This window comes from Lichenostomus cassidix, chromosome 5 (assembly GCF_008360975.1).
Source record: "Lichenostomus cassidix isolate B80296 chromosome 5, HeHo_3.0, whole genome shotgun sequence".
Classification (NCBI taxonomy): domain Eukaryota; kingdom Metazoa; phylum Chordata; class Aves; order Passeriformes; family Meliphagidae; genus Lichenostomus; species Lichenostomus cassidix.
The window spans coordinates 61,516,938-61,538,639 of NC_139486.1; the positions used below are offsets into that span (position 1 = coordinate 61,516,938).

Genomic DNA, 21,702 nt, shown 5'->3' on the forward strand with positions numbered 1-21,702 from the left:
AAGTAAATTTAAAAAATACCAAACCCCCACAAGTTACAGGAGAAAAAAATTACAAAAAGAATATATGAAGTTGGAGATATTTATGACATCTCAATTGTGAATCTTTCTTAGCTTACCTCATTATCAGCTTACCTCATTACCACACAGATTTATGCATCTTGTCATACTCTTTACACACCGAATGGAAAAGAAGGACCTTCTTAATTCTTTTATTGTCAGCCAAAAAAAAAATACCCAACCAACCAAAGAAAATCAAAAATCCAGTAGTTCTTCCTTTATTGCACTCTATAAAACTTCTTGTTATAATCAAGAAGCCAATATACAGTAATAGCTTGATATTCCTTTAGAATTTATAGTTTAACTCTTAAAATAAAATTTGTATAGAAAAGATATCATTTACAACCCATTCAGTAGTAATCAACCATTATGTACCCACAAACAATATTAAATAACTCAGATGCAGCAGTTTCCTTATAGGGCAGAGGGGAATATTTTCTCCTTAGCAAATATAATATCCCACTGTTAAAGAGCAATTCAAGTCAACTTTGGAGCAAGTGTGATATGCACAAGTTTCATTGGAGAAGCTCAAGATTCCGTGTAGTGTCCCAAGGATTTGTACAACTGTGTCCAGTGCATAGCGGAACAGCAGCATGTGAGGAGTCTCCGGGCTGGGATTGGCACCACCCACAGGGAAAGGATCCACCCAGGGAATGCAGTGGATTCAGAGCACACCACTGAGGCACAGGAGAAGGAGGAGGTGTAGTGTGACCAGGTAGGTGAGGAATAAATAGCGGGATTTGGCTCGGGATGTCAGCAGCTTGGAGCAGTACAGGCTTCGCCCTCGGAGCCAGCGGCGCAAGGAGAGGGCTCCTCCTTTCATCTGGGGAAGAGACAAAAATTAGCACATCAACAATCAGGAATACAAAGCAGAGAAAGCTCCACAGCAGCTTGGATTTCTGAGGCACTACAAACCTTTTCCCTCTGACCAACCCTGAACCAACAGGGAAACAGAACCAATCCCAAACACCAAAGCATAAATGATTTACAGACCCAAACCCCAGCGTAAAGAAGAGGGGAAAGGAATGAATACAAGCTGGGTATTATGCAACTCCACACACATAAATATGCATATTGCATTCTGAGCATGCATAATTAAATGCAAACACAGTTTATCTAATGGCCACATGTGTAGCACAAATATGATCACATACATTTTTTAATCTGGACATACTCAATGTATTTGCTGGCACAGTTGACACAGCTGCTGGCCTTTGACTCCCAGCCCACTGAGAAAGAAATTAGGGATGTTTTTCCACCACTTTTAAGGAGCTGATAATTCAGGGTTTATAAAAGCTTTCATTCCCTTACCTTTCTCACAACAACGTGTTCACTGGGATTGATGATTAAGGCTTCCCTCTCCTCCTCAGTCTCCATCTGGACAGTGTAGTCACTGGGGACAGACCTGTAACTGCTCACTTCAAATCTACAGAAAAATCAGAGAGAGACATGGAGAGCTGAATTAGCTCCTCTTTTGAGTACTGAATTGACACAAACCCCACTCTTTTGCATACTTACACTGCTGGGGAAAGGCCCCCACAAAAAGCAGACTCACTTTATGGTGTCAAGTCTTTTTCTGTCTCTGTTTACAATCTACTCTCAAAGTGCTTCATTTATTCAGGATTAACCCCCCACCATCACCAGCTGGCTGAACACTGATTTTCAGGTGATAGTGAGGGGCACTTTGTTTAGGCAGGTGGATAATGATATTTTCAATCTAACCAGTGGCTGTACTAAAACTGTTATTTGGGAGATTTTTTTCCTAACCTGGAAAAAAAAGAAATACCACTGACTACTGAATCCAACAGATGAAATTAAATAAAGAAAAAGAAAATCCCAAAGACTGTTACACTTTCTTGATCCAGAGTGAAATGTAGCTTTTTACAGTTACACATGGATTTTCACTACTTCAGGCACAGTGGGCTCACAAACAGGTTTGTTTATTATTGCTACTATTATTATTTGCTTAAAAAAATCTTAAGACCCACATGAAAACCTCTCGCTAATCTCACTAAAAAGAAAAGGCAAATAAATAATCTGTGTTTACCTGTTACTTGTCTCCTCAGAGAGTCCAAGAGCCTCTTCTGCAGCTTCTCTCCTCCTCTTCTCCTCTGCCAATGTTTCTGTGAGCTGGGAGAGAGTTTGCTGCACTGACTCATATTGCTGCTCAGTCTCTGCAAGCCTGGAACAAAATAAAATCTGAAATCAGTATTTTATGGACTAGAAGAATTACATGCTCTTTTTTTATGAGGAACTCTTCCTTTTTGTGAAAGACTTAATTATAATGAGATGCTTAAGCTTAAATATTGAGACAAAGTCACCAATAAGTATATTTATGTACAAAAACAAACCACAAATATTACCAGATTATAACAATTCAAGAATATGGCTTATGATTCATTTAATCCACTGTAAATCTACTTCTTCCCCTTCTCCACACAAATGCCTCAGAGGGATAGAAAAGCATTACTTTCACACTCACAGCACAGCTGTCAGGAAAACAATATTGCTAATACATGCTCTGAGTGCTGACCTTTTCCTGAGCTCATTTAGCTCCATATTGTCTATCTCCACAATAATCCCAGATCTCTCCTGTGGTGCTCCAGGGGGAACTTCTGCTCTGGTTTCATCCTAGGAAATATTAAGGGGAAAAAAAACCACCAAACAAGTGACCATTTTTCTACTTGCTGGAAGTCTTTATTTCAATTAAAGAAGCTGTAAGCACCACAAAACAGTGGAACAGATAATTCTTCTTGCCATTTAGTATTTCCATTTCCATCTCAGCAATGTCTGATGGGAAAGAAATGTATCTACAAATCCACACAGTAATGTAGTGCTGACCACAGTTCCAGAAGCAAGACAGCTATTCATGCATTTTTAATTTACAGATCTTGTTTGGATTTATTTCAATCTATGGAAGAGCAAGAGTTGTTTTCTGTATGTATCCATATGCTATTTTAGGGCTTCCAAATAATGATTTCTAATGAATAACCAAGGCAGTGGAAAGCTTTTTAAAAATAAAGGAATAATGATAGAACCATACAGGATTGGGTTGGAAGGGACCTCAAAGATCATCTAGTTCCAACCCCCAATTAATAATCTTACAGATGTGCATGAGGGATTGGCAAAGGGTACTGAAATACTGGGGATGTAAATCCCACTTTTGAAAATATTAATCAAACACCTTGCAAAATGAGCCACAACTGATGTGAAATTATCACTGAACTTCCTGATCCCCTGATAAGTGATCATGCATCCAGACATTTCTGCCACCTGTAGACCAACTCAAAACGTGTTTCAAAACAATAAAATGTGTAAAACAGCTTCCTTAAATGAAAACTCAAACTAAACCAGCTTAACAACAATAAAGACAGTTATCTTCAGTACATCATGGGCCAGCAACGTACTGAATCAGTACAACAAAAAGTACTTATTTCATTTTTAGCAAGATAAAACCAGAGAAGTGTAAGCACAGAAGGAAAAAAACCTAAAAACATTTCTATGTATCTGCTTACCTGGACAGAGCCTGGGAAAGATGTCACCTGCATTGCCTGATATTCCCTCTCCAGCCTCAAGTAACGATTTTGCAGATCAGTGTAATGAAGCTGGTTGTCTCTCAGAGTCTGGGAAAGAGTCTTCAGCTGGGCAGACAGGACAGCATTCTCTTCTGCTGACTGCACAACCTGAGAGAAATTCACATTGAAGTCATTAAAAATTAGGAATTAGCTCTCCCAGGAAATCCCTGCAGGTTTGAGACCTGCTGTTTCAAAATTGCATCAACTTTTTTGGCAAGTCACAGTTCAGTTGGGATTTAGATGTTTTATGAGCAGAGGAAATAATGAAAGCTGGGCAGTGATTTCCCCTGTCATCAATACACCCAAACCAGAAGCTAAAATCTTGTTCCAGCTAACACAGACACCTGTTTGTATCTGTGAAGAAAAATATTTGAATAGAAGTTCAGCAGTGGCCCATCAATGTCTTCAGAATGCAGTCAAATAAACCTCCCAGTCAAGTAACAAGAAAATTACAGGAAAGCCTGACAGAAACATAGAACTGACATTTAATTTGCCATTTCCAGTCTGAGCCAGCGGGGTTGTCTCAAGATATCTACGTTTCAAAATAAAATGAACTTTCAGTCATGCAAGACACTACTACTTTTGCACTGCTCCAATGTGCTGCCAGCCCAGATTCACCTGAGCTTTTCAGGTTCAGAGCTGTTGTTCCAAGTTACCTTGGAATTGATCTGCTGGAAGTGCAAATCCTTCTGGTGCATCTCCTGGAGGCAGCGCTGCAGCTCTGCCTGGAGCTGGTTCTTCTCAGCCAGGACACGTTTGATTTCCTCTGATGCATCCCCACTTCCAGCAAGGCAGGCAGTTTCCAAAGCCTTAAAAATATCAGGATATTCAAGGTAAATGGTGCAGGAGTTCTTTAAATAATCCACAGCCCCAACATTAAATAAGCACGTGGACTACAGAATTCCCTTTTCACATGATCATTTTCTTCTCACAACTTCATACCATGTTTGAAAGACACTTTAAATAAAAGATGGATTTTTTTTTTAATATACAGAGTTAATACTGGCATTAAAAAAATAACAGAAAATTGCCACAAAAAGGCAACCCAACTTATTTTTTAATTTGCAAATAATGTGAAGCACAAAAAAAGGGGGAAAAAGAGCAAGGGAGTAATATAAAACACCTTTCAAAAATTATTTTCAAGCTAATAATGTATTGCACACATGACTTGTAAAACAGCTATTTTGTAAATATGAATTCAAAGCTGAAAGAATCCATTTTGGAAAGAAAAAAACACCTGAATTCACTACCAATTTACAGCTTTGGGCTTCTTTATCTCTGGCAGCTTGACATTTTGATATTAATCTCCAATAAAGGAGGGATATGTGCCCCCTGTAATGCTTTATGGATTCTATTTACCCATACAAACATGAAATAAAAGATTTTTATCACATAAAATACTCCATTACCCACAGACATTACCGGTCAATAACTCTTATTCTGCAATCACAGAAAATGAACAGCATACAAACTTCAGCAACTAAAATGCTGGTTTTAATGAAATTAAAGTGAATACTGCTTCCTTCCTTTGGCACAGAAAAGGTAAATAAGAATATTATTCCACAATAGCACTTTCCTTGAATCTTTAATGACACTCTACAAAAGTAAACAGCAATTGTCAGCTGCTGCCCTTCTAAATCCAGGGTTTTGTCCCTGGCAGAAGCCAGATCCAGCTGTTTCAGGGGAAGGACAAGAACCTCCATTCCCCTTTCTCCCCCAGTTAGGTTCTAGTCTAATCTGCAGTAATTAGACACTGATTTAGACTCTGAAGAATGAACTTTGTTAGGTGGTTAAAACTTCTCTGCATCAACTACACAAATCATGAAACCTACTGTCCATGTGAACCACAAGCTCATTTTTGACCCTCTTAAAAAGTCTGTCCCTAAAAATGGGTTACAGCCAGAACAAATCTGAAAGAAATAAACAAACCCATTTATCATTTTTTTAACTTCTTCTTTTTACATTCTGGATGTAACTAACTTAAGACAGTAACTTACAGGATCACTATAGAGTGCTGTATGCTTCCTTTTGGAGAAGCAGGCTGCAAATTTCACACAATAAACTGCTACCTTCCACTTTACATTCCTGCTACATTCCATTTCTTTACCTTGACTGGGTAATTGCTGCCAGCAGGGAGTGACTTCTTCCCAATCATGTCTTGCTGCAGCCTCTGGAGCTCTGCAATCTGTCGGTCTTTCTCAGCCACTGTGATCTGACACTGATTTCTCAGCGCCTGGGACTCAGACAGGAGGAGGTTTTTCTCCATTCTGAACACCAACATCAAATGTTAAATAATTATATACTACATACAAATCAGGGAAAAGGATAAAGCTGTACTTTTATACCTTAATGCAGCCAGCTCGTTCTGATATGATGTGATCTCTCTCTCGGTTTCTGCTTGGAAGGCTTTTGTCTGATGCAAAGCCTTCTCCAGATCATCAACCTTGCTCTTCAGTTTGGATATTTCAACAGCTGCAAGGCTGGCTCCTTCTTTAGCCTAGGTTTAATAAACATCATTAGTGAACTGGAATGAAAATTAGATGGGTGGTTTGACTAGTGATAAAATTCTAATTGAAGAGTAAGGTTTTTTCCCATTTGCCCCATTTAACAGGGGCAATTACCTTAAATCCCAAAACAGTAAACACATCTTCTCTGGGCACACAGTGTTATCTTAGCACTCACATAATCTACAAAGTTAAACTTCAGAACCCATAATGTCTCTAAACATTCTCTGCACACACAACAAAATTACAGAGCCACATGGCTAATTAAAACTTACCAAAGTTTCCCCACCGTTCTGAGGCACATCCAAACTACTTTTAAAAGAATTTCTCCCATTGATGCTGCTGCCATCAATGGGAAATGAAGCTGTGCCCTGCTTGGCTTCAGAAGTTACCTTCTGCTGGCTGAGTTCCTGCAGCAATTTGTCTCGGTCATCCTGGAGACTTGCCATAGCCTTGGAAAATGCTTCAATCTGCTGGACATAATTCCCACACTCGGCTGAGAGCCTGCTCACCTCCAGCTCCCGACTGACTAAAGCCCTACAGACACTTCCAACATCATCAGCCACCTGAGCAAGGGTAACCTGATCTGCAGCATCAGGCACAGCCCCATGCAGAAGAGAGTTTTCTTTGAGGATACTCATGAGATGGGACTTAAACCCCTCCAATTTAGCTGCAAGTTCATCTCCTTTTTGTCTTTCAGTCTCGAGCTCAGAGGCATATTTGCTCTGCAGAATTTTAAAGTCCTCTATGATCCGGTCTCTGTCGTTCTGCAGAGCAGTCATTGCCTTCCCAAAGGCCTCGTTTTGGGATCTCAACTCACTGTTTTGAGACTGAACTTCAAGCAGCATCTTCTCTGCAGAAGCATCAGGTTTAGCTCCATCTTCACGTGTCAAAAGAGTCCCACTGTATTCCTCATCTGCATTTCTGCCTCTGGATTTCTGAAGCTCTTGAACCTTTTTCTGAAGCTTTCCTCCATGCTGCCCAATTGATTCTTTTTTCTGAATACTGTCACTACTTAGCAGCTTCTCTCCAGATTCAGAAACAAGCTTCTCCTTGTTTAGTGATGCAATGAGAGATTCTAAATCTCTTACTTTAGATGCCAATTTTTTATTCTCATGTTCCAAAGCCACAGCAGCACCCTTCTGCAGTTCACTGGCAAGCTGCATTTCTTTTATTTGCTTTTGAAGATCGTATTTTTCATGTTCAAGGCTTTTAATACAATCCAATTTCTGCTTAAGTAAGTCCTTCAGCTGATGGTCTTTCAGAGATAAAACCTGGTTAAGATCTTCCCTATATTTTATCAGCTGTGCACTCAGCATTGCATTTTCAGAATGCAAATCATCTATCCTATTGAGGAGGATCCTTAATTCCTGTTTCAAAGCATTAGCCTCACTGGCACTGCCAACTAGAAGACTGTCCCTCTGGTTTAAGACATCCTGGTGTAGATGTTGCAGCTCCTTGTATCTGGCAAAAAGATCATCCCGGTCATTCTGGAGAGACGACATTGATTTTTTAAAGGCATCTATTTCACTGACAATCACAGCCTTATCCTGATCTGCTTTTTCTGCTTTCACCTGGAGATTTCTCAGCTCATTTTCCATCCTCTGACAGGACTCCTCAGCTTGTTGTCTCTCCATCTGCAAAGACCTTAACTGGAGTTCATACTCTTTGATCTGGTTCCTATGTTGAGTCTGTACCTGAATCAGATAATCTGAAATTTCATCCCCTTTTGAAGAAATGAGCAAGGAAATTTCTTTGTCTTTATTATTTAGCATGATCTTCATTTGCTCAGAAATGGTTATCTGCTTTTGCAATTCAGCTTTCATTTTTTCCTTCTCTGCTAGAAGTTCTTGCAATTCTTGCTCCTGTCTTGTAAAATTACTTTCCAGAGCTTTTATCTCTCTTCCTGCACTTTTACTGTTCTCTATGAGATGATTAAGAGAATTATTTTCTTTAAGGAGTGCTTGCAAAGCTTCTTCTTTGGACTGAAGAACACTCTCCAACTCTTGCTGTCTGTTAAAAAAAAAGGTATTTTCTTCCTTTATCCTGCAGAGCTCTTCATAGCGCTGCATATCAACAGATTTTTGCCTCAAATACAGTTCATCCTTTGTCTCCTCTACCACAGAATATTTGATATTCAGTTCTTGAATCTGAGTCATTTTATCTTTCAATTCATCTTGCAAGGCCACTATTCTCTTATTACTGTCTTCCAGCTGCTTCTCTTTGTTCTGAATGGCCTCTTTGAACTGCGTTTCCCAGGATTTCATTTCAGTGATGACCCTGTCCCTGTCATCCTGAAGGGAGGACATGCACTTGGTGAAAGCAGCCAATCGTGCCAGAGCTGCGTTCAGATCTGCCTGGAGCTGCTTGTTCTGAGAGTCCTTAGTGCTGACTTGCTCCTGCAAACCCTGAACCTCCCTCATTACGCGATCTTTTTCTCTCTCAAGGGCACCATGTCTTTCCTCCAGGTTCGAAAGTTCATTTTTGTGAAGCAGTTTCAACTGCTGAAGATGAAATTCCAATTCTCTCTCGTATCCTCTCTTTTGAAGCTGCAGCTCATCTCCTTTCTTTTGCAGTTCCTTTCTCCAGTTTAGATTCTCGTCTTTAAGCCTGTCCACTTCCCTCTCTGACTGATCCAACAGGTTCATCTGTGTAGAAAGCTTTTCCTTGAGATGGAGTATTTCATCATTTGATTTTGCCAGCTTTTCTGATGCATTACTTAAATCCTTTTCAAATTTTTCACTTTTTGACTCTGACAATTTCACGGATCTTTCCAAATCCAGGATCAGCTCCTGGAACTTTATAGAATCCTTTTGCAATTGGTTGATCTCCTGCTGTTTCTCCTTTAAGAGTTCTTGCAATTCTTTTGTTTTGTTTTTAGTCCCATTATTATCCCTCTGAGCACTTTTCACCTTCTCCTCAAACATCTTTACAAGATGGAGCTGTTGTTCTTCCTTTTCTCTAACCACGTTACATTTTTCTGCCTTTAACTCTTCGAGCTGCTGTAACAGCAAGTTATTCTGTAGCTGTGCTGATTTCATCCTATCAGTAAGATGATCAACTTTTTTAACATTATTAAGCAACTCTGTCTCAAGAAATTCTCTCTCATTCTTTACTTTGTAAGAACTTTCTTGTACATTTTCTAATTCTTCCTGCAACAGACATTTGTCATCCTCTAAAATCTTAACTTTTTCATTTAGACTAACAATTTCTTGTGTTAGACTTTTACATTCCATGTCCAGCTTTGTTAGACAATGAGTTTTGTGGAGCAAAGATTTCTCAGTTTCTTGTGCTTTTTCTGAAACTAACTTTCTTTCTTGCTCTAGGACAAGCACAGTTTGTTCTTTTTCAGAGAGTTTATCCTTTAGTACATTAATGTCCTTTAACAGTGATTCATTCTCACATAATGCATCACTGATTTTAGACTGTGTATCATTTTGGTACACTTCCATTTGAACCTGCAGTTCTCCCAAGGCTGCTTTAGTTACAGTGATGTTATTATGAAGGGCATCATTCTCATTCTGAATTTTCTCTAAAGCCTGCTTTAGGTTTTCAGAGGTTTGTTTCAGCTGCTCGTTCTCCTCCATCAGCTGATGGTTCTGCTCAGTGAGCTCATGCAGACGATCCTGGTGTTCCTGCATCCTTGCCTCCTGCTCACGGATCTGCCTTTCTGCTTTGCTCTGTAACTCCTCAACTTCCATTTCCTTGGATTCGCCAAGTTGCTTCAGTTGGTTCTTAATAACCTCATTTTCCTCAAGGAGATTTTGTACATGCTTCTCCAGAGCCTCCTTTTCAGATTGTCCTTCCCTGAGTCTTTGAACAGCCTCTTGCTTCTCTTTTCTACTGAGATCAATGACTTGCCTCATATCTGCCACTTTACTACTGATATTCTCATAGGCCTGAAGAAGCGATTCATACTCCTGCTTTAATTCACTATGTTTAGCCTTCCATCCTGTCAATTCAACTGTCTGAGAATCTTTTAAGGTATTTAATTGGAAAGAAAAGGCCTCTTTTTCCTGAACTATGGACTCCATGGTGGATTTCAGACTTTCACACGCTGCAGTGAGGTTTTCATTTTCGGTCAGCAGCCTCGCATTTTCTGAAGCAAGGCTCTCCTCTCCAGACAACTGAGCAACAGCACTCGAACTCTGCTTTTCCCTGCCAAGCTCTAGCAAGTGCTCCAGCATTCCTGTCTTGTTCACCAGTTCTTCTCTTTCCAACATGAGCTGATCAATCTGATCCTTTAGACATTTGTTTTCTCTCAGGGCTTCTTTGCGCGATATTAAAGCTGCCTGTAATTTCCTTTGAAGGCGCTCCCTGGATTTCTCTTCTGTTACAGATTTTTGCTCTTGGGCTTTGGAATCATTTAGATTTGTGTGTTTTGCCAGTGGCTCTTCCATTGTTTTTAATTGTTTCTGGATTTCACATTCTGTTGTTTCTCTCAGTTTAGTTTTCCCAGAGTAATCAGCCTCTGATACCTGAAAAGCGGTGCCTTTTCCTTCCAAATTCCCTTGAAGGGAAATACTTTCTGAACCAACCTCTCCCAATTCCTTTGCATTCCCACTTTGTTCCTTAAGCTCTTTGCTGGACACCACAGATTTACTCATCTCGGCCTTCTCACGCAGCATACACAGCTCTTCCACAAGGTTTTTGTTTTCTTCACTGAAATGTTCTACCTCCTTTTTCATGTTAACTAGTTCCAAACTGGACTTTTCTAAAGAGCTGAGAAGTTCCTCTTTTTCACTCTTCACGTCTTCAAATGCTGTTTTGTATCGCTGGGCTTCTTCCTGGCCCTCCTTTACAGCTTTGTTTAATAATTCCTTTTCCACACCAAGTTTATCTTTTAAATCCGTAAGTGAACATCTCAGTGCTTCTATTTCCTCATTCTTTTCTGCAACCTCCTTCTCAGCCTCAATTCTTGACCTCTGCAGTTCCTCCTGGCTCATCCTGTAATCCTCTTCACTTTTTTTAATAAGTGCTTTTTTCTCATTATTCACATGTTCAAGCACTGCCTTGAGCTCTACAGTTTCAGTCTCATGTGCTTTCAGCTTTTTCTGTAGTTGCTTGATGTCCTCCAGCAAGCTGCCCTGACATTGCTCCTGCTGTCCCAAAGAGTTTAAACTGATTGTTTCTTCTTTATCACCAAATTCAACTAACATTTTTCTCAACTCTTTCCTTAACATCTCAGTTTCCTCCTGAAGTTTTGCATAATCACTTCTTAGTTCTTTTAGCTCGGTGTCTTCACTTGGAACTGAAGTGATTATGTTTTCCGACTCTTTCAAGGATGCAACCTTAACCTTGTTTCTTGGTTTGTCTGACTCCAAATTCCTTTGGTCAGCTTGTTCCTCTCCCAGCAGTGCCTTGGGTGGAACCAGCTCCTTCTGTTCTAACTGGTTAAAGCCCAGCTCTTTACATTTTGTTTGGAGAACTTCCCAGAGTGCTTTATGCTCCTGTTTGAGCTGCTCAAGACGGGTTTTTTGTTCAGCAAAATCTGCTGCCAGTTTCATATGCTCTTCCCTTTCTTGCTGGAATTTTTTTGTATCTTCTTTCATGATCAAAAGCTCCCTCTGTAAAGCTTCTTTTTCTTTTCCTAATTGATTCATGGCATTAACATCATTGTTGGGATTCAGAGACTCATTCCTGTCTCCAGCACTTGAACCAAGCTCTACTAAACTGGAATTTTTCAACAATTCTTCCTTCTTTTTAAGTTCAGACTTCACCTCTTCAAGAGCCAGGACCAACTGAGAACGTTCCTCCTCATATGCCCTTGCTTTTTCATCAAGCACAGACTGCAGATGAGCAAGCATACAGTCCTTTTCCCCTAAAGCTTTTAGGTTGTGCTCACAAACATTTTGTTTTTCAGCTATGACATCATTTAGTTCTGCAATATTGTGCTGAAGTTCCTCTAAATAGGATGCTCTTGAAGATAACGTTTTGGTTAAATCACTTATCTTGGCATCTTTTTCTACAAGCTGTTGTTTCAAAGTTCCAAGATGTGATTCAAAATCATTATTTTGTCCTTCAATTAGTTTCAGTTTGTCTGTTAACTCACTAACTTGCTTCAATAGCTCCTCTGCTTTTTTTTGCTCTTTTTCTATTTCTTCCTGTCCACTCTTTTCTAATTTTCCAACTTTTTGCATTAGATCTCTTCTTACTATCAACGCCGCTTGAAGTTTCTTTTTCAGATTCTCTTTTTCCTTGCCCATTTTCTCAAGATTAGATTTCATCTCCTCTTTTTCATTCATTAAATCTTTAAACTCAGCTTCTCTGCTGCTTAACATCACCTGATTATGTTCCAGTTCTTTCTTACATACCTCAAGTTCCTGCAATACTCGGTTTAGCTCTGCCACTGAATTATTATGAATAGCTTCAAGGTCTTGCAGTTTGGCATTTAACATATTTCTCTCTTCAGAAAAATTCAGCATTTCATTAGACAATGACTCCATGACCTGGGTAACAGAACAGTCTTTTTCTTTCAGTTGCTGGCTCAGACCAGAAATCAAATCCTTCTGCTGATTAACCTGGGAATTTAAGTTTTTGATGAGTTGATCTTTTTCCCCCATTTCTTCAAGGAGGCTTGCTACTTTTTTACCTTCAGCCTGCAGCTTTTCTTCACTGGTTCTTACAATTTCTTCTGATTTATTTACCTTGTCTTGAAGAAATTTAACTTGCTTATTTATTTCTGTTAAAGACTCCTCCCTTTCTTTCACAAGAGACTGTTGTTTGCCTAATGTTTCCTTGAGTGAGGCCATTTCTTTTGACAGACAATCCATTTCACATGTGTATTTGCCCTTCATCTTTTCCATGGCATTCTGCAGCTCCTCCTTCTGCTTCTCAAGCAACTCTATACTTCTTAATTCAGCTTTCATGGTGTCTATTTCTTTCTGTTTTTCTAAAAGCACAAGTTGCAAATGTTCTCCTTCAGTTTCTTTGCTCAGAATAGCAGTTACCAGAGTGGAGAATTCTTCCAACTGAGTTTTACTATCAGTTGGCTGCAGCTCAGAATCTGAAGTCTGTGCCTTCTTTTCTTTACAGGAAAGCCTACTACTAAGTAATGGAGATAAACTCTGAGTTAATTTCTCTTTTATAAGATCCAGCTCTTGCTGCAAAGACTGGATTTCACTATCTTTTGATTTCATTTCACTTTCTAAACTGCTCAATTGCTCAGTAAGATCATTATTTTGTGAATTTGCCCTATCAAGTTCTGTCACCCATTTGTTTTCTGACTCGAGCAGATTTTGCTCTAGAGTTTCACATTTAAGTTCTAATTTAGAAACTTCTTCACCCTTCACACTAACCTGCAGCTGTAACTTCTCATTTTCAGTCTTCATCTGCAGTTTGACAGCATCTATCTGCATCCTTGAATAATTCTCACTGGTTTCTAGTTTTTCATGGATTTCCCGGAGCTCTTCCAATTTCTTTTGCAAATCATTCTGAGATGCAGTAAGTTGTGTGTTTTCAGCCATCAGTTTACCAACATCATCTTGCAACAGGTTTTTTTCTTTCTCTAAAGACTCCACTTGACACTGCAGACTATTTATTAGTAGCGCATTGTCGTGGCAGTCTTGAGATGATTTGGAATTTAGGTCGTTCAGCTCCAACTTTAAACATTCCAATTTCTCTGCCTGTTCAGTGCACGTCACACGCAGAGACTCCGCAGCCAAGTCTTTCTGCTGTAGTTCCTGTTCCCGGGCATTTATTTGGTCTAGGGCTTTTTGGTGCTCACTTTTAAGAGAGTTAAGTTCAACAGTCAAAGAATCAATTTTTTTCTGATGATTATCAAGCTCCTCATTCTTTTCCTGAAATTCCTCAGTAAGGTTTTTCATGGCTGTTCTGCTTTCCTCTAATTTTGATCTGAGAATGTCAATCTCACTAGAAAGAGCATTAACATTGCTCTCTGCCAACTGTACACTAGCATCTTTCTCTTTTAAGGAATTAAGCAGTCCAGCAATAACTTCTTCTTTTTGCCCAAGAGCCACATTCAACTCAGTTCTCAGCTCATAGTGTGCTTCAATTTTCTCCTGAAGAGATAAAAAGGCGTTTTCTTTCTCATGAACTAGCTCTTTAGAGTTTTGTAGTTCTTGAGTTAGTTCATGGACCTGACTTTGGAGCTGAGAAATTAAATGGGTCTTCTCTTCATCCTTCCTTGCTTTCTCCTTCAGAGTTTCGAGGAGACTTTGGTTTTCTGTAAGAGATGACTCCTTTTCTGATAAGGACTGGTCCATCTCACTTATTACATTCTTCTGATGCTCTATTTCCTTTTGGAAATTCTCTTTCATTTCCTCCAGCTCCACCATCTGTTTCTTTAAGACACCACACTCAGTCTCTTTCTCTTGAAGTTGCATCTTTAAATTCTCACTGAATATTGAAATGTTGTTGATGGCTGATTCTTTTTCTGAAACAAGTACTTTTAATTGTTCTGCTTCAGAGGCTAAAAGCTGTAGCTGTTTCTCCTGCACAACACAAGAATCCTGTACCTCAGAAAGCTGTGCTTTTAAACTGATGTATTCATCTACCTTTTGTTTTAAAGATGCATCTTTCTGTACAATTGAATCATTCAACTGGGACGATTGTTCTGTCACATTTTTAAGCTGACGATGAAGGTCAGAAATAACCTCCATATTCTCAGACAGTTGAACCCTAAGTACATCAGACTCTTCAGATTTATCTTTTAATAACTTTAATTCTTGCGCTTGCCTCTTAAATTCATTTTCTTTTTCCTGCATTGCATGTCTGAGCTCATTGGTTTCAATACTCAGGGCTTGAATTTGGTTTCGCAGATCTGAAATGATTTCCACATATTGCCCTTCTCCTGCCACTTTATTTTTCATTTCCTGAATCAAAGCCTCCTTTTCAGAAAGGAGAGTTTCTTTTTCATCAAAGGCAATTTTTAGGTTTTCTTTCTCAATCAACAGGCTGTCAATTTGGTCCTTCAAATCTAAAATATTATGACTTTGTTGGGACAAGTGTGAAGTTAAAGAAGCTACTTCCTCTGACTTTTTCATTATTGTAACGCTAACTGTCTCCATGTCTGCTTTCAATTTTTCATTTTCTAGAGCTGCTGTTTGTGCTTGGTGCCTTGCTGAAGTAATTTCAGACTGGAGACATTTACATTCATTGGACTTCTCACTCAATAAGCTTGAAAAGTCCTCCTTTTCATGCCTAAGCACCTCCACTTCTTTGCTTAATAGCTGTAGCTGATTATTTAACACTGTATTTTCTTCCATTTTTTCAAAAATTTGCCTCTGAAGCTTCTCAGCTTCTGAACCCTGACTTTTCATAGCCAAGTCTCTTTCCTCTACCAACTGAGATAACTTATTTTTTTCATCTTTCAGATTTTTTATTTCATTCTGCAACTCTACAACACAAAGCTTACTCTCTTCAATTTCCTTATGTAATGAATCATTTTGAAGGTTTTTCTCTTCTAGACACCTGTTTGCAGTTTCAAAATCCAAAGTTATGCTTTGAATCTGTTCCTGCAGGAGTAAATTCTTTTCCTTACTATGGGTGAGCTCTTGGATTAGACCACTGCATTCAGATGATTTATTATTTAACATTTCTTCTTTCTTTATTTCTTCATCTCTAATCTCCTTCAGCTGAATGAGCAGTGATTGCACTTGTTCATGCAACTGTTGGGTCTGTTCCTTGCTTTCAGACAACTGCTCAGCCAGCACATTACATTCCTTTGTTTTCTCCCCCAGCTGTTCTGCAACTGAACTTTCCTTTTGCTTGGCAACTGCTGAAAGTTGTTCAATCTCTTTTGCCAGAGTGTTTTTATCACAATTTAGTCCTGAAAGAGTTTTTTCGTACTCAGCAGTGCTAACAGATAACTTATTTTCTAATTCTGCCACAGCCTGGGTTTTCTTTAATAACTCACACTCTTTTACATCCAGGAGTTTGGACAAATTCTCATTTTCTCTGATTAGCTGTTGCTTCTCTTTATCCATTATATCTATACTTTTTTTCAGATATTCATTTGCTTTTATTTGCTCCGCCAATTCTTCATGTTTCTCTTCAAGATCTGCCTGCAATTGGTTATTAGCTGAAGCTTTCTCCTGTGTCTCTATCTCCAGTGTTTTAATTTGTTTATGTATTTCATTTAATTGGTCATTAAGTTCTTTGCAACATGTCTCTTTGGCTTTCAGGTCCCCAGTTAATTTAAGCTTCGTCTCTTCATTTTGCTTCTCCAAAGCCCCAAGTTTCTGCTCTAATGAACTAATGAGCTCTTGTTTCTCTTGCAATTCTTTTTTAACTGTTTCCTCATGGTCAGTATGTTCTCTAAGCTTCCTGGAAAACTCAGCCAACTCTTCATCTTTTTTACCATTTTCCAAAACCAGTTTGTTGTATGAATCTTTAATTGACTTTAACTCATTTTCCAGTGTTTGTGCTTTGCTCTCTTTCTCTTTAATCAAATTGTCCCATTTTTCCTTCAGAGCATTGTTTTCCTCAAGCTGAGATTTCAAATATTCCATTTCTTTTCTCTGTTTATCCTCTGTTTCTTGCAGCTTTTCAGATGATTTAGTAATTTGCTCTTTCAGCAGAGTAATTTGTGACTCACACTCTGCAAGCTTGTTATGGTATGCGACGTTGTTGGCCTTGATTTCGGAGCGGAGATCCTTAATTGTCTTACTGTTCTCAGTGCTTTGCCGTATTAATTCCTCGTTTTCTTTGGTTTTAGCTTCGTTCTCTGCTCTAACTCTCTCCAGCTCCAGTCTCATGGTGTTACTCTGCTCAGAAAGGGCAGAGATCTTCACGCTGGCATCTCTCACATCAGCTGTCTGTACTTCCTTCAGCAAATGCATTTCCCTTTCAGCCTTTGATAAAGCCTCTTCCAAACATCGCATCTCTTCCTCTTTGCATTGCACTTGATGCTTCAAGATCATAACCTGCTCAGAATATTCTGTCATGTTCAGAGACAGGACAGACATCTCCTTGTCTTTTTCTGCCAGTGTTTCTTTCAGATTATCAATTTCTCTTTCACGCTTCTGCAGATCTTGAATGAGTTGAGACCTTTCCTCCAAATGGCTTGAATTCAACTTGTCAAGCTCTTCATTTGTCTGGTCCAGGTCCAGCTGCATGGACTCCACCACGCTGTCTTGTTTCAGAGTCTAAATAGCAAGAAAATAATGTTACAAGAACACTCCAAACACCTGTTAGAGGAAGATTAGATGTTACACCCCATATATAGAACAAGCTTTTAAGATAATCAGCCTGCATCCAGCCATAAGATAACCAACAAGATAACGATGTTCTTCTTTAGGTTGTTTTAGCAAACTGAAAGCTCAGTGTATGAAATTTAAAACAGTTCATGCTGTCACTTTTGCTGACATTTAAATGGGCTGTGAAAAATGAACATAATATTTATTCCCTTATATTATTTTCATGAATTACCTTTTCTTTCAGCGAAGCAACTCTTTCTGTGAGATCACTGATGGCTGTTTTCTGCTCAATGTTCTCCACTTCATACACACTGCATTTCTTCAAGGCTTCATTCAGCTTAATATTAAAAATAAAAGTTCAGGTGATAGAGATATATAGAATTCTATTAAAATTGTGATGTTACAAGTTATAATATTGCATTTACACAACAGTGAATTTTATACTTTGAAATTAATAAACAAGGATAACTTATCACCCTAACAAAATGTAAATATTTTCATGCAAAGCTGTGTTGGGTCTAAGAAATCCTTACACCAAACTTAAAGTAAAGCAAAGCAAATAAATAAATAAAACTGTAAAGACAGAGCAAAAACCTTCAGACTGAGAGAACAACAGTATTTCTGCTGGGGCACAAATAGAAATTTATGGTTAAAGCTCATCAGTTCTAGTAAGTGAAATACTAACATTAACTTACCTTTTGCTCAGCATGCATAAACTTTTCACCAAGCTCTTTGTTCAGAACATCCTTTTCCTGAAGCAGCTTCCTCAAAGTTTCGATTTGTTCCAGCTTTTCTGTTGTGCTCACCAGTTTTTGTTCTCTTTCTCCAAGTGAATTTTCAAGGAAACTATTTCTGTCACTTAATCTAAGAAGAAAATACATATTTAGACATTTTGAAAACAAAGGTTGCTTGAAGTTTTCTAGACTTACTGATCCCAAAACTATGAGAATCATTATTTTTATACTTTCCACTTAAACCTCCAAGTACAAAAATAACACAACTGCAAATAGAAACATGAGTCAAGTAACTGTTTTTTCAAGTGTTTTAAGAGATTATACTCCTCATTTAGAAGTTGAAGCTTAAAGCAAAGAAAGCCAATGGTGTATGGAGTTGTAAAGAACCTTCATTTTACCCTTTAAGCTGCTCATTCAAGCCAGAAATCAGAATTTGATGCTTTTCCACATCTCGCATTTGTTGGTTGCGCAGTTGGGTGAGTTGAGTTTGCAAACGTTCATTTTCATTCTGCAATAAAGCAACGATGAAGAACATTATCACACCCAGAGAAGCATGAGAGAACTGGAGAAAAAAGAAAGCAAGCCTCGTACACACAGCTTTTTGGGGCTTTTCAACACAGTACAAATCTCCTACTCTAGTCAGACCCACTGCACCAATTCAAAAATAAAACCACAAAAAATACAAAAAGAAAAAGAAAGTCATACAACAGCAACCAAAAATCAAAAGCAAAACACACCCAGAATCAAAAGCAAATAGGACAAACATGGCAAACTCGTCACCATTCATGAAAAGAAGGTGGCATTTTGGAGGAGGCAGAACACACCTGCACCGCCCTCAATAGCTGCCCTTCTTCCTCTACACCAAACGTTACCTGTATTGAAAGGCTTTGTTACAAGATTCTCAAGTAATAATGAATGTAAGCTTGTCTTTCATCTTAAAACCATTCATTCTTTTTTATACATGTGCAACTTAAAAGATAAAGAACTATGAGTAATACACCAAGAGTCTGAATACAAGATCAGTTGTGTCACTTAGTAAAAATAAGGTTCACAAATTATCACAGTAGTTTGTCAGTCAGGCAATATTAAAAACAACTTTTCCTTTGAAAAGAACTTGACTGTTCTTTGTGGGGCCTTCATTGAATGGTTTTCAAATATAAATATATGCCTTGCTACTATCTGGAGTTTAGATTGCATGTGTATGTATATACGTACATATATATAAAATTTTTAATCACTTTTCTGTAAGTAGTTTCTTTTCTAAAAATGTGCACATATGTATATAACACATTAAATACACATGCTCTTACAGAAAAGAAACTTGAGGGACGTAAGAAGTGGGAGATTCAAGCCAGTCATAACAAAAATCTAATTCTGGACATTCTGGCAAAGGCCTACACAAAGAAAAATGAAAATTATGTTGTCTTTCATTATGTTTCTAAAACAAATAAAGCTTAATCCTAATTATAATTCTCCGTGTACTGAACAGAAGAAACAGGCACCTCAAAGTAAATTAGGCTTCAGCCATTTTTTGTCAGCTGCAAACTGATGGATAAAGAACATAAACTGAGAATTATTCTCTTGCATCATCAAGTTTACACAACTCAAAAGCTCACCTGGAGAGCCTCCATTCTACCTTGAAGCTGAAACCTGTCTTCCAAATCCTGACAACGCTCTTCCAGAAAAAGTATTTGTTCCTGCAGTTGGTTTCTTTCCAATTCCAGCTCTTCAACCACACTCCGTAAACCTACTCAGGTCAAAGAAGAAAAATTCTTTCAAGAGAAGTCCACCAAAATTCCTGAAATCTAGAAACGGTTGCAGCTCTTTTTTCAAAGTTCTCATCAGTGTTGGGCACAAGAAAATCTTCCCCATTTATAGTGGAAATGCCCAAGGCTCTACATCCCCAAAATTTAGATGGCAAAAGGAAGCTTAACTGTTGAAAACCAAAATAAAGTTGCAGAGCTCAAGAACTCGGAGGACCTGGCTGAAATATTCTGATATTGAGCCACCACTATTGTGGCTCAATCAATAGCATGGCTCATGTTACATTAACCACAAGTTAATCAGGTGCTTGCAGGATCATACTTTAAGTAATTATTAATAAACTGGTCTGGACTGAAAATTTTTAAGTGAGTCTATTCCATTTTAACCATAAGATGTATTTACAATCTTTACCACTGATACAAAAACATCAGCATTAAAAACTGAGAACTGTATTTTTAAATTAAAAGTCAACAGCAATGGAATGGAATTCTGGTTTGCAACATAACTGTGATAAAAACTGGAAACACATTCACAAGAACAAGACTTGTAACTTAAAAAAACACATGATGTTGCCACATGGGATATCTGATGAGCATCAAGGCTCATCCAGTTCCAGTGTTCAGCCATATTTATGCTGTATTTGTGAGCCAGAACTAGGCAGTTCATCCAGCACGCACATGCTCAGAAATGAAAAGGAAGAAAACACAAGCCAAAAAAAATCCAACAAAGATTAGAATACACCACAAATGGGCTGTTAGCTGAATTTGAAAACATAAATAGACACAAAATGCAGATGCTGTGTGCATGCTTTAATCAACTGTCTAGTCGCTATCACACCTGCATTAGGTGAAGGGTACTCTGGCCACCAACCTCCCATGTTTTCTCCTTCAGCTGAGTCAGTGCTGTCCAAGGCAACATTCAGTTCTTGGAAACATTGTTTGCCATCAAAGTGGAACTCCTCCTACACACAAAACATGAGAAGGAAGTTTAAATTAAAGAAGAAAGCAAGCAAGGGTAAAACAGCTCTGCTACTATAACCACAGTTTTAATCAAAAATCCTAAAACTCAGCAAGTGGTTCAGGTGCCTAAATGCAAGGATGTGGGATTGCTGTGGACTAGAGTGGCCTGCCCAGCTTCCAGCTATTACTTCCAGAAAAGCCAAGTCTCCCACAGGGTTTTTAAGGTATCTGCCAGCCTTTAAAAACACCCTCAGCTATCTGAGAGGCTAATGGGTAACTATGTTTAGATACCTTAATTAGTCCTCTGATTTCTACAGTTAAGAGTTCTCTGAAGTATCAACTAATTAATTATATTCTTCCAATGGTCTGTTAACCTGACAAAGACATCCTAATTCTTACAAAAGTTACCATTTTTTCAAGCAACATACAGCACCAACTACCTGAAAGTCCGCCTGAATGAAGTGGCACTAACTCTTCAGTAAAGCTACACCAGCAAAGAGATTTGTAAATATTTTATTGAAACCAAACATAGCCTAAACATCTGAAGCATGCACATGGCTTCAGGCATGGGAATTAGTCCAGAGAGAAGTTTGTGATTTTTCAATTGAAAGGAGTAAGAGAGAGGTGTGATGCCATTGGAATTTCTCATCTTCCAGCTACATACACGATCATTCAATTTATCAATGTTTTCAGTTCTAATTGATGTTCTTAAGCTCTTAATGTTCTAAAGACTGAAGCACCACATAAATAACAGTACTTTCCATTTTTATTAACAGACAAGTAAAAATCGACTCACATCTCTTTGAACCCACCTGCAGCTTCCTGCTGGTCTGACTGCCTTTTCTTCTTGCCTGCTGCAGCCTGCCCATTCCTTGAACTGTGGCCAGTTCCTCCTCCAGCTCCTGCTGCCCTGAGACTATGGCTGGATCGGAGCAGCCAGGAAAGAACCA

At 38.6% G+C, this 21,702-nt stretch overlaps 1 protein-coding gene across 6 annotated transcripts in view; it reads right to left on the minus strand.

Annotated features, from left to right (window-relative positions):
• Positions 1-259: 259 nt before the first annotated feature.
• Positions 260-21,702, minus strand: part of LOC146436940 (uncharacterized) — a 34,436-nt gene continuing 12,993 nt past the window's right edge. Inside the window, exons 15-30 of one of the 6 annotated variants that reach the window (XM_085063357.1) lie at positions 21,565-21,674; positions 20,664-20,754; positions 19,646-19,776; positions 18,854-18,901; positions 18,428-18,537; positions 17,991-18,159; positions 17,528-17,632; positions 6,412-17,244; positions 5,978-6,129; positions 5,740-5,899; positions 4,289-4,441; positions 3,573-3,740; positions 2,591-2,688; positions 2,105-2,239; positions 1,369-1,483; positions 260-880 (exon numbers count right to left, since the gene is read on the minus strand). In XM_085063357.1, the coding sequence (XP_084919483.1) occupies positions 722-880; positions 1,369-1,483; positions 2,105-2,239; positions 2,591-2,688; positions 3,573-3,740; positions 4,289-4,441; positions 5,740-5,899; positions 5,978-6,129; positions 6,412-17,244; positions 17,528-17,632; positions 17,991-18,159; positions 18,428-18,537; positions 18,854-18,901; positions 19,646-19,776; positions 20,664-20,754; positions 21,565-21,674 (12,737 nt within the window). In that variant the 3' untranslated portion in view covers positions 260-721. Of the gene's footprint in view, positions 881-1,368; positions 1,484-2,104; positions 2,240-2,590; positions 2,689-3,572; positions 3,741-4,288; positions 4,442-5,739; positions 5,900-5,977; positions 6,130-6,411; positions 17,245-17,527; positions 17,633-17,990; positions 18,160-18,427; positions 18,538-18,853; positions 18,902-19,645; positions 19,777-20,630; positions 20,755-21,564; positions 21,675-21,702 lie in introns of all 6 variants that reach the window. The other 5 variants (XM_085063360.1, XM_085063356.1, XM_085063362.1 and 2 more) reach the window with 5 other exon arrangements.